Raw genomic sequence first — 13,219 nt, 5'->3', positions numbered from 1 at the left:
AACACCGACCAATCTCATTCTGAACATTCATGCTCTTAATCCTTTTCAAAATAACGTTTCCCAAAATTAAAAAAAATTCCAGGAAGTTCCCATTGAAATGAATGGGACATTTTTCCAAGTTGCACAATTCCCACATTTTTCAACCTATTCAAACCATTCCAACATCAACACATTCCACTCATCCTGGACATTCAATCTATCCAAACCAAATTCCGTTTTTCCTGGAAATTGAAACTATTCTACATTGAAACTAATCTTACATTCATGCTACATTCTGTCAGCATTTCACTTCTACTTCAGCATTCACACCAGGACTTGCCTGATCTAGTTGAAATCCTGAATGTGTGTGTGTGTGTGCTGTGAGGCGTTCACTGACCGTGGAAGTAGCTCTTGACTTTGAGGTAGCCCACGCTGAGCCGCAGCACCGACAGCTTGTCCAGGCGGCCGCGCACCTCCTCAGAAAAGGGCAGCAGGCTGGTCAGGCGCTCCAGCTCCACGTTGAGGCGGTCCCGGTGGCGCTTGGACGGGTTGGTTTTGACGGGCGGGTGCGAGGCGCTGGGTGACGAGCACACACACACACACACGCGTGAGACAATGAACACGACAGGTGTGTGTGCACATCGTAGCAACCCCCTGATATCACGCATACATGTATCACTGCTGGCCTACTTGCAAATATTCAATATTACATTAGTTTAAACATTTTAATTTATTCTAAAATATATTTTCGAACTTGTGACATTAGCCAGCCCCTCCCCCGCCTTAACAACAACTTATTTATAATATTATATATTATAATTGGACGACAAAAGTTGAAGCACAAACGATTTTGACACGTTTGGGGGCTGTTATGAGTAATAACAGTTTTTTGAGTTTTTCCTTGCCCTTATGAGGGCTCTGTACCGCGGATGTCGTTGTGGCTTGTGCTTTAGGGCTATATAAATAAACATTGATTGATTGATAACACGTTAATTACACATTAATAACATAAGAACTAAAACACATTGACAGCATAAGAACAATAACAATTGGACACAACACAAATAATTGGGACAAGTTTTGGGAGATTTTGTTTGTTTGGGGGGGGGGGTCCTGGTTATGAATAATATGTTAATTACACATTAATAACATAACTACAAAGTAAAACACACAAAAACTATAATAGACAAAAAACGTTTTGCGGCACAAACGATTGTGACTGTTTCTGGCGAAATGTTGACATGTTTGGGGGTGGGGGGGCTGGTTATGAATAATAACACCTTAATTACTAAGGGTGTAACGGTACACAAAAATGTCGGTTCGGTACGTACCTCGGTTTAGAGGTCACGGTTCGGTTCATTTTCGGAACAGTAAGAAAACAACAAAATATAAATTTTTGGGTTATTTATTTACCAAATTGGCAAAATGTTCCACCAAAAATATTTTTCTTAGTGTAATATTTGATGTGAAGTAATGGGAGCCTTGGATAGGTCAATAATTCATAATAACATTGATTTTGATTCAATATTATGTTTTGAGCAATGACAGTTTAAAAGAAAAAAAAACAGCTTTGTTTTATTAGTCAACATTGCAACTTTTTCTAAATTACATTTAACCTTTAAGCTTTTTTATTTCACTTTTGTTATGTTTTTGTTTATTTGAATAGTATTTTTAGAATGTTCCGTGGGCCTTTAAAACTAGCTGTGGGCCGCAAATGGCCTGCGGGGCACACTTTTGACACCCCTTCTATAGATAATAAAACATTAAATATGATAAATCTATGGATAAAAAGCAGAGCCTGGCGACACATGCGCGGTTATCATAACTCTCTCTCTCTCTCTCTCTGTCTCTGCCCCTCCCTCGCCAATGCTGCTGTTTGTTCTGTTTTTAACCCCTTCTTAACCCTGAACGTACATTGAAAATACACGCAACCCTAACTCAAAATGCCGGACATTTGAGGCATTTAAGAAACTCCGCCGTGACAGCTCCGCAAAAGAGGACATGTCCGGTGAAAAGAGGACGTATGGTCAGTCTATCCTAGCCCGTTAGCTGCTAGCATGCCGTGTGTTGTGCCTCGGTGGGCATTGTTTACACAACGTGTGTTACGCTACTTAATATGTCCGTGTGGAAACTCATTCGGTACACCTCCGTACCAAACCGGAACCCCCGTACCGAAACGGTTCAATACAAATACACGTACCGTTACACCCTTATTAATTACGCATTAATAACATACAAACTAAAAAACATTGACAGCATAAGAACAATAACAATTGGACACAACACAAACAATTGTTTGGGGGGGTGGGCTGGTTATGAATTATAATATATTAGCTATATTAGCCTACTATCAAAATGACTTTAAAAGTCTTATATAAGTGTTATAATGAAGACAACACATGATGTAAGTGTCTATATTAGCCTACTATCAAAATGACTCTAAAAGTCTTATATAAGTGTTATAATGAAGGCAACACATGATGTAAGTGTCTATAGTAGTTATATTAGCCTACTATCAAAATGACTTTAAAAGTCTTATATAAGTGTTATAATGAAGACAACACAAGATGTAAGTGTCTATATTAGCTATATTAGCCTACTATCAAAATGACTTTAAAAGTCTTATATAAGTGTTATAATGAAGACAACACATGATGTGAGTGTCTATATTAGTTATATTAGCCTACTATCAAAATGACTTTAAAAGTCCTATATAAGTGTTATAATGAAGGCAACGCATGATGTAAGTGTCTATATTAGTTATATTAGCCTACTATCAAAATGCCTTTAAAAGTCTTATATAAGTGTTATAATGAAGACAACGCATGATGTAAGGGTCTATATTAGTTTATATTAGCCTACTATCAAAATGACTTTAAAAGTCTTATATAAGTGTTATAATGAAGGCAACACATGATGTGTCTATATTAGCCTACTATCAAAATGACTTTAAAAGTCTTATATAAGTGTTATAATGAAGACAACACATGATGTAAGTGTCTATATTAGCTATATTAGCCTACTATCAAAATGACTTTAAAAGTCTTATATAAGTGTTATAATGAAGACAACGCATGGCGTAAGTGTCTATATTAGTTATATTAGCCTACTATCAAAATGACTTTAAAAGTCGTATATAAGTGTTATAATGAAGGCAACACATGATGTGTCTATATTAGCCTACTATCAAAATGACTTTAAAAGTCTTATATAAGTGTTATAATGAAGGCAACACATGATGTGTCTATATTAGCCTACTATCAAAATGACTTTAAAAGTCTTATATAAGTGTTATAATGAAGACAACACATGATGTAAGTGTCTATATTAGCTATATTAGCCTACTATCAAAATGACTTTAAAAGTCTTATATAAGTGTTATAATGAAGACAACGCATGGCGTAAGTGTCTATATTAGTTATATTAGCCTACTATCAAAATGACTTTAAAAGTCGTATATAAGTGTTATAATGAAGGCAACACATGATGTAAGTGTCTATATTAGTTATATTAGCCTACTATCAAAATTACTTTAAAAGTGTTATATAAGTGTTATAATGAAGGCAACACATGATGTAAGTGTCTATATTAGCCTACTATCAAAATGACTTTAAAAGTCTTATATAAGTGTTATAATGAAGGCAACACATGATGTAAGTGTCTATATTAGTTATATTAGCCTACTATCAAAATGACTTTAAAAGTGTTATATAAGTGTTATAATGAAGGCAACACATGATGTAAGTGACTATATTAGCTATATTAGCCTACTATCAAAATGACTTTAAAAGTCTTATATAAGTGTTATAATGAAGACAACACATGATGCAAGTGTCTATATTAGCCTACTATCAAAATGACTTTAAAAGTCTTATATAAGTGTTATAATGAAGACAACACATGATGCAAGTGTCTATATTAGTTATATTAGCCTACTATCAAAATGATTTTAAAAGTCTTATATAAGTGTTATAATGAAGACAACACATGATGTAAGTGTCTATATTAGCCTACTATGAAAGGCTGACGCAAAAATTTCAATCTTTGCAAGTTGGGTAACGCTTGCTGTGGTCTGTAACAAAATGCTAATATTTGCTGTGGTCTGGAACAACATGGCACACTAACAACTATGAGAAATGCAGCCAATATTACATGCAGATAATGCGTCATGAGCCATGCAAATATAAATTAACCACACAGAGGACATAAGTAAAGGATACTAGATGAGCTCAAATATAACTACAAACGAGGCATAATGTACAATAAGTACATGCAGCTGGCCTAAATAGCATGTTAGCATCAATTAGCTTGCAGTCATGGATTGACCAAATATGCCCGATAAGCACTCCAACAAATCAATAACACCAACAAAGCTCACCTTTGTGCATTCGGGCACAGTATAAAACGTTTGGTGGACAAAATGAGACAAAGAAGGAGTGGCATAAAACAGTGTTGGTGTGTCGTGGGAGATTATCTAATTTCACCTATTTGGGTTAAAAATATTTTTTGCAAAGCAGTAATTATAGTCTGCAAATGATGTGTTGTTGTTGAGTGTCGGTGCTGTCTAGAGCTCGGCAGAGTAACCGTGTAATACTCTTCCATATCAGTAGGTGGCAGCCGGTAGCTAATTGCTTTGTAGATGACGGAAACAGCGGGAGGCAGCGTGCAGGTAAAAAGGTGTCTAATGCTTAAACCAAAAATAAACAAAAGGTGAGTGCCCCTAAGAAAAGGCATTGAAGCTTAGGGAAGGCTATGCAGAAGCAAACTAAAACTGAACTGGCTACAAAGTAAACAAAAACAGAATGCTGGACGAGGGCAAAGACTTACTGTGTAACAAAGATGGCGTCCACAATGTACATCCGAACATGACATGACAATCGACAATGTCCCCACGAAGAAGGATAAAAAACTAAGTAGATGCGGGAAATATCGCTCAAAGGAAGACATGAACCTGCTACAGGAAATTACCAAAAAAAGAGAAAAAGCCACCAAAATAGGAGCACAAGACAAGAAGTAAAACACTACACACAGGAAAACAGCAAACAAGTGAAAATAAGTCAGGGTGTGATGTGACAGGTGGTGACAGTTCACCTATTTTGAGACAAGAGCTATAGTGATGCATGCTTGGTTATGCTTTAAAGTCGACTTTTTACTGTCAACTGAGTTTTGTTTTTTAATGATTTCTGCTGGTGGTGTGTCTCCGCATTTTGTCAACGCAAAAAATGTGCCTTGGCTCAAAAAAGGTTGAAAAACACTGGCATGTCCGATAATATCGGACTGCCGATATTATCGGCCGATAAATGCTTTAAAATGTCATATCGAAAATTATCGGTATCGGTTTCAAAAAGTAAAATGTATGACTTTTTACACGGACGTAGGGAGAAGTACAGAGCGCCAATAAACCTTAAAGGCACTGCCTTTGCGTGCCGGCCCAGTCACATAATATCTACGGCTTTTCACACACACAAGTGAATGCAAGGCATACTTGGTCAACAGCCATACAGGTCACACTGAGGGTGGCCGTAGAAACAACTTTAACACTGTTACAAATATGCGCCACACTGTGAACCCACACCAAACGAGAATGACAAACACATTTCGGGAGAACATCCGCACCGTAACACAACAGAACAAATACCCAGAAGCCCTTGCAGCACTAACTCTTCCCAGGACGCTACAATATACACCCCCCCGCCGCTACCCCCTACCCCTCATACTCAACCCCGCCCACCTCAACCTCCTCATGCTCTCTCAGGGAGAGCATGTCCAAAATTCCAAGCTGCTGTTTTGAGGCTTGTTTAAAAAAAAAAGAAGCACTTTGTGACTTCAATAATAAATATGGCAGTGCCATGTTGGAATTTTTATTAGAGATGTCCGATAATATCGGCCTGCCGATATTAACGGACGATAAATGCTTTAAAATGTAATATCGGAAATTATCGGTATCGTGTTTTTTTTTTATTATTGGTATCGTTTTTTTTATTTTTTATTAAATCAACATGAAAAACACAAGATACACTTACAATTAGTGCACCAACCCAAATAAAACTCCCTCCCCCATTTACACTCATTCACACAAAAGGGTTGTTTCTTTCTGTTATTAATATTCTGGTAGGTTCCTACATTATATATCAATATATATCAATACAGTCTGCAAGGGATACAGTCCGTAAGCACACATGATTGGTCCACTAATAGTACTAACATTTAACACTTCATTTGACTCATTTTCATTCATTACTAGTTTCTATGTAACTGTTTTTATATTGTTTTACTTTCTTTTTTATTCAAGAAAATATTTTTAATTTATTTATCTTATTTAATTGTATTAATATTTTTAAAAAGGACCTTATCTTCACCATACATGGTTGTCAAAATTAGGCATAATAATGTGTTAATTCCACGACTGTATGTATCAGTATCGGTTGATATCGGTATCGGTAATTAAAGAGTTGGACAATATCGGAAAAAGCCAAAAAGCCATTATCGGACATCCCTAATTTTTATCCATGAGTTGATTTATTTTGGAAAACGTTGTTACATTGTTTAATGCATCCAGCGGGGCATCACAACAAAATTAGGCATAATAATGTGTTAATTCCACGACTGTATATATCGGTATCGGTTGATATCGGTATCAGTAATTAAGAGTTGGACAATATCGGGATATCGGCAAAAAAGCCATTATCGGACATCTCTACATAAAACACATTTTTCTGTGGCAGCGTCGGCGAAAGATGTACAAGTAAACAAACTACGGTGAGTTCAAGGACCGCTGAAATTAGTCGGACAAAACAGCGCTCGCCAAATCCTCTCACCAGCGAAGCATGTTTGATATAAACAGTGGAGTTTCCAGAGGTGTGGACTCGAGTCACATGACTTGGACTCGAGTCAGACTCGAGTCATGAATTTGATGACTTTAGACTGGACTTGACAAAATGTAAAAAGACTTGCAACTCGACTTCGACTTTAACATCAATGACTTGTGACTTCACTTGGACTTGAGCCTTTTGAATTGACATGACTTGACATGACTTGCTACTTTCCCCAAAACCCAAAGATGAAAAAGTTATTCGGGAGCGCTCCGTATTTTTCATTGTGTACTTGTCTATCAGCGTTGCGTGTGTCAGCTGGTGTGCTCTCAGTACAACAGCCAATCAAATTAGATCTACTTTGTTTTCATCACACAGCATTCTTCCAATCAAATTGTAGGACAACCAACGAAGAAGACATGTCCAAACCACACGCCAGTGAACAAAAAATGATACCTAAAATCATTTTGTTTTGGTATAAAAATTACGAGGTGGTCAACACAAAACGGAGGCAACAACTTCCAACTTCGTCCGGCATTTGAAGTTGCACAAAGAACGGTAAGTTTTGAATGTAAGATAACGTTTATTGGCTAAGTAACGTGACTTTTATTTGCTGTGTAGTTAAATCAGTGAGGCTGTAAACTCACTGCTAACGTTATAACGTTATTGCAAACACGGGAATCTGTTGCAGTTCACTACCTTATTCATACTTTTTGTTCAGTGATTTTTTTTTAAGCAGGGTTACGTTAGTCAATATATCACACGTAACGTTAGACGGCGGTCAGCAGCACCGCGTATTTTAGCCACCTAAAAAAAGACAAAAATAGTCAAATAAAAGTCAGTTAAAATGTATACTATATTATGAATATGTGTACCGTTTTAGCTAGCTTTCTGACATACTGTTGGTTGTTTACCTCAGTGGTCCCCAACCACCGGGCCGTGGATCGATTGGTATCGGGCCGCACAAGAATTTTTTTTTTTCTTTTTCTTTTTTTAATTAAATCAACATAAAAAACACAAGATACACTTACAAGTAGTGCACCAACCCAAAACAACTCTCTCCCCCCTTTTGTTCTGGGCATTGAACATGAAGACTCTTCCTTCACTGTTCCGAGTGGCCATGAGAGTCTTGGCAGTGCCTGCCTCCAGTGCTCCAGTGGAGCGAGTTTTCAGCCATGGTGGCATCATACTACGCCCCCATCGTGCACAAATGACTGACAGACTCTTGGCTAATTTGGTCTTTTGCAAATGCAATGCAGCATAGGGCCCTGACATATAAAAAGTACAACTTTTTTGTTATGTTCACGTATATGTCATGTTTTTTCAATGTTAACACTTTTGTACAAATAAGTACATTTGCACTTTATTTTTCAATGTGTTTGTTCTGTAAAGGAATGAGTTAATGTTTAAAATGACTGGTTAATAGTGCTATTATAAAGTGCAATGTCAGCACAATTTTCTTTCCTGCAATTTAAAATGCACTTGTTTTAATAAATAAATACAGCGTTTGAAAAGCATACACAATCTGTGTTAATATATTAGTCTGTGGTTAAAAGGACTTGAAAGGACTCGAAACTCAAAATGCAGGACTTAGGACTTGACTTGAGACTTTCCAGTCTTGACTTTGGACTTGACTCGGGGCTTGCCTGTCTTGACTCGGGACTTGACTCGGACTTGAGGGCAAAGACTTGAGACTTACTTGTGACTTGCAAAACAATGACTTGGTCCCACCTCTGGGAGTTTCTAACCATGTTAGCGTCAATTAGCTTGCAGTCGTGGATTGACCAAATATGCCTGATAAATCAATAACATCAACAAAGCTCACCTTTGTGCATTCGGGCACAGCATAAACGTTTGGTGGACAAAACAAGACAAAGGAGGCGTGGCATAAAACACGTCTTTCTATGGCAGCGTCGGCGAAAGTTGTACATGTAAACAAACTACGGTGAGTTCAAGGACCGCTGAAATTAGTAGGACAAAACGGCGCTCGCCCAATCCTCTCACCAGCGAAGCATGTTTGATGTGAACAGTGGAGTTTCTAACCATTAGGAAGGTTTGTCCTCCTACAGAAAACATATTAAAACAAAACAAAAAATGTTTTTCTCCATTTCCACACATTTCCACTAGGGCGGCGCTAGAGAGGCCGCGACCCCCCCCCCCCCCTGGCCTTATCTAAACCCATGACGTCACAACCTCATCAACAGGCACCGACCTGCCCGACCTGTAGTCCGGAAGTGGCTAAATAACGCCGCCAAAGTGAGTCATGTTCGTCGTGGAAGTGTTTTAATAGTTGCGCACGACCTCGGGTGGCAGAGCCGGAGTGTTTATAGACACCTTCCATCCAAATAGCTCAGCAGCGGCTACACTTCCTTAGAGTCCTCGGGAAGTACAACCTGAAGCCTGACCTGCTGCTGACCTTCTACCGCTCGTCCATCGAGAGCCTGCCGACCTACTGTATTACGGTATGGTACGGCAGCTGCACTGCAGCAGACAGGGAGAGGCTGCAAAGAGTGGTCAAGACGGCTCAGAAGATCATCGGCCGCCCTCTCCCCTCTCTGACGGACATCTACACCTCCCGTTGCCTCAACAGAGCCAGTGCCATCATCAAGGACAGCACCCACCCTGGCTCTGACCTGTTCCACCTGCTGCCCTCTGGGAAGCGCTACAGGCAGCACGGTGGCAGAGGGGTTAGTGCATCTGCCTCACAATACGAAGGTCCTGAGTAGTCTTGGGTTCAATCCCGGGCTCGGGATCTTTCTGTGTGGAGTTTGCATGTTCTCCCCGTGACTGCGTGGGTTCCCTCCGGGTACTCCGGCTTCCTCCCACTTCCAAAGACATGCACCTGGGGATAGGTTGATTGGCAACACTAAATTGGCCCTAGTGTGTGGATGTGAGTGTGAATGTTGTCTGTCTATCTGTGTTGGCCCTGCGATGAGGTGGCGACTTGTCCAGGGTGTACCCCGCCTTCCGCCCGATTGTAGCTGAGATAGGCTCCAGCGCCCCCCGCGACCCCAAAAGGGAATAAGCGGTAGAAAATGGATGGATGGATGGATGGGCTACAGGTGCATTAAAACCAAAACAAACAGGCTAAAGAACAGCTTCTTCCCCAGGGCCATAACCATCCTGAACGGACTGCCCCATTGTCCCTCATAACTGCCTTCTCTTCGGTGCAATAACCCATTCCACCAACCACCCTGTTTTTGTTTTGTTTTTTTCATGTATATATTCATTTCACACCATATTCATTGCACTTCTACATTTTTTAAATTGTTATATATTTGCACATTGTTTTTCTAGCATGCACACATCGCACTGTATGGAATGGCCTCAATCTCGTTACCTTGCGTAATGACAATAAAGCTGATTCTGATTCTGATTCTGATTCTGATGTGGAGGAGCAGCGGCTTTACTTTGAGCTCCCCCCGAATGACAAAGCTTCTCACCCTATCTCTAAGGGAGAGCCCCGCCACTCGGCGGAGGAAACTCATTTGGGCCGCTTGTACCCGTGATCTTGTCCTTTCGGTCATGACCCAAAGCTCATGACCATAGGTGAGGATGGGAACGTAGATCGACCGGTAAATTGAGAGCTTTGCCTTCCGGCTCAGCTCCTTCTTCACCACAACGGATCGATACAGCGTCCGCATTACTGAAGACGCCGCACCGATCCGCCTGTCGATCTCACCATCCACTCTTCCCTCACTCGTGAACAAGACTACATCAAATATTTTAAATTAATAAAAAATTGCGAGAGCAAAATGTGCGTGGTTAAAATTCAGTGTAAGAAAAGTATGCCGACAATTTAATTGAATAAATAAATGTTAAACATTTCAAAATACAGGGTTTTAAAATACTGTATGTAAAAAAAATATGCTGACAATTTAATAGAATAAAAAAATAAAATTGTTAAAAAATATATATTCTAAATACAGGGTTTAAAATGACCTTCTCTTCGGTGCAATAACCCATTCCACCAACCACCCTGTTTTTGTTTTGTTTTTTTCATGTATATATTCATTTCACACCATATTCATTGCACTTCTACATTTTTAAAATTTGTATATATTTGCACATTGTTTTTCTAGCATGCACACATCGCACTGTATGGAATGGCCTCAATCTCGTTACCTTGCGTAATGACAATAAAGCTGATTCTGATTCTGATTCTACATGTAAACAAACTACGGTGAGTTCAAGGACCGCTGAAATTAGTAGGACAAAACGGCGCTCGCCCAATCCTCTCACCAGCGAAGCATGTTCGATGTGAACAGTGGAGTTTCTAACCATTAGGAAGGTTTGTCCTCCTACTAGAGATGCGCGGTTTGCGGACACAACCGCGGAGTCCGCGGATCGGGCGGATGAAATTTAAAAAAATAAGATTTTATCCGCTCGCGGGTGGGGTCGGGCGGATTAATTAGATTTTTTTTTTTTTTTTTTTTTTTGCGGGTGGCAGTTAAACCAATTGGGAAATATATATACATAGTTAAATGTTGTTACCCACATACGAAAAACGAGCAGGCACCTGCAGCATATGCCACAACAGAAGAAAAAAAAGAAAAAGAGATGGACACTTTTACGGAGCGGAGGGACGCCTCGCCGGGGTCCGGGACCGAGGCTCCTTCCCCCGAGAGGGCCCCACCGGGAGCCGTAGCTGAGGCGATCCGCGAGAAGGGCCCGACGCACGTCCAGGGTCACTACCGCGCCCACCGCACCGACACCCCGCCTCGTCCGCTTTCGCCGCGGCCGGCGTCACGCGCAGCAGGTAAGCAGCTTACCTGCCCGCCACCCCCGTGGCCGGGGGCTCGTAACATGGGTCACTCCGCGCGCTCCGCCCGCGCAGCTTACCTGCTTGCTCGCAAAATGATTATTAGCATTCAGACAGGTTAAAATGTTGCTAAAACCATCACTTTTCTATCAGTCACAGTGACTTTTCAAAACAAAAATATTACAGCAAAAATCATATGGGTTGATTGACATGTTTATTCTGTAAGCTAACTTCAATAGTTTGAAATTATTTTGACAGTTAATGCCAGTTATCCTGTCAACCTTTCACAAGACTTCAATTTGTTAATTGAAAGTATAAATAGTATAAACACTTTTAACAGTATGTCGTGCTGTGAAATACAGCCGACAGGATGGCGCACCAAACACAAAGCAAGGCCATGCTGCAGGAGAACAATTAAGGACTTCTTTCATTTAAGGTTTGTGATAAACCATCAAACTCATTCGTTAAAAGGACTCTATAGTAATATAAAGCGAATTTTTCTGGACATTATCATGCAAGAAAAGTTTATTTTTGGGATCGCGATCACCGCGTAATGATTTTTAAAGGTTGCATTACATTATTAACTGTCCCATGTGATCAGCCAGTGCGATTGGAAGTCCATGCTCAATTATTGCCTCCGTAAATAAAACTTCGGCATTTATCACATCCAAAGAATCTGTTTGGGCGACGAAAAACGTTGAAAGTTTTCCACTTGTATCGCTAGCAACGGCATTAGACTTGTGTTTTTTTGTCCCAACGTGGTCTTTTACATCACTAATTCCTCCGTGTCCGATCGAAAAATCTTGTCTGCACAAGGTGCAATTCGCGTAGTTTTCACCCTTTTTTTATTTTTTTTAATTAATATTAGATATATAACAACGGGCGGATGGCGGGCGGGTGCAGTTCTGATCAAACGTTACATCGGGTGGATGGCGGATGGTTGACAACTTTCTGCCGCGGTTGCGGATGAAATAAATTGCCTATCCGCGCATCTCTACTAACTACAGAAAACATATTAAAACAAAACAAAAAATGTTTGTCTCCATTTCCACACATTTCCACTAGGGCGGCGCTAGAGAGGCCGCGACCCCCCGCCCCCCCTGGCCTTATCTAAACCCATGACGTCACGACCTCATCAACAGGCACCGACCTGCCCGACCTGTAGTCCGGAAGTGGCTAAATAACGCCGCCAAAGTGAGTCATGTTCGTCGTGGAAGTGTTTTAATAGTTGCGCACGACCTCGGGTGGCAGAGCCGGAGTGTTTATAGACACCTTCCATCCAAATAGCGCAGGGTTTGTCGTGTTTGCGCCAAACTACCCCCCCCCCCCCCCCATTAAAGAAAGTACCTACTTCTTCTGAACGGGCTTCTTCCTCCTCTTCACCGCGTACACGCCGACGTTTCCCAGCATGGCGGCGCTCCCAACTTTGTCTTCACTTCAGCGGTGGAAGGAGGGCAATAATAACAATAATAAAGTCCTCGAATGTTTAACGTCGACGTCCGGATGTGCCGACGCAGCCGGTGCTCTGGTGGTTATTCATCGACGTGCTTCTTCCTCCCACCAAAAAAGAGGCACATCATCCAAATATAGAAAATGACGCGCGGTGCTTTGCAGGAAAAAGAACATTTTGAAAAAAAAAAACAATCTCGCTAACTTTTCCAGTGGA

At 40.5% G+C, this 13,219-nt stretch overlaps 1 protein-coding gene across 1 annotated transcript in view; it reads right to left on the bottom strand.

Moving 5' to 3' along the window:
- LOC133610217 (aryl hydrocarbon receptor-like) overlaps positions 1-13,219 on the bottom strand; it is a 55,534-nt gene that overhangs the window by 42,087 nt on the left and 228 nt on the right. The window contains exons 1-2 of the mRNA XM_061966338.1: positions 12,905-13,219; positions 377-555 (exon numbers count right to left, since the gene is read on the bottom strand). The exon at positions 12,905-13,219 is cut by the window's right edge and continues 228 nt beyond it. Of these exons, the coding sequence (XP_061822322.1) occupies positions 377-555; positions 12,905-12,963 (238 nt within the window). The 5' untranslated portion in view covers positions 12,964-13,219. The remainder of the gene's footprint in view (positions 1-376; positions 556-12,904) is intronic.

Source organism: Nerophis lumbriciformis, linkage group LG11, assembly GCF_033978685.3.
Source record: "Nerophis lumbriciformis linkage group LG11, RoL_Nlum_v2.1, whole genome shotgun sequence".
NCBI lineage: Eukaryota > Metazoa > Chordata > Actinopteri > Syngnathiformes > Syngnathidae > Nerophis > Nerophis lumbriciformis.
The sequence above is the reverse complement of the archived record's forward strand: the minus strand, read 5'-3'. Positions and strand labels throughout refer to the sequence as shown.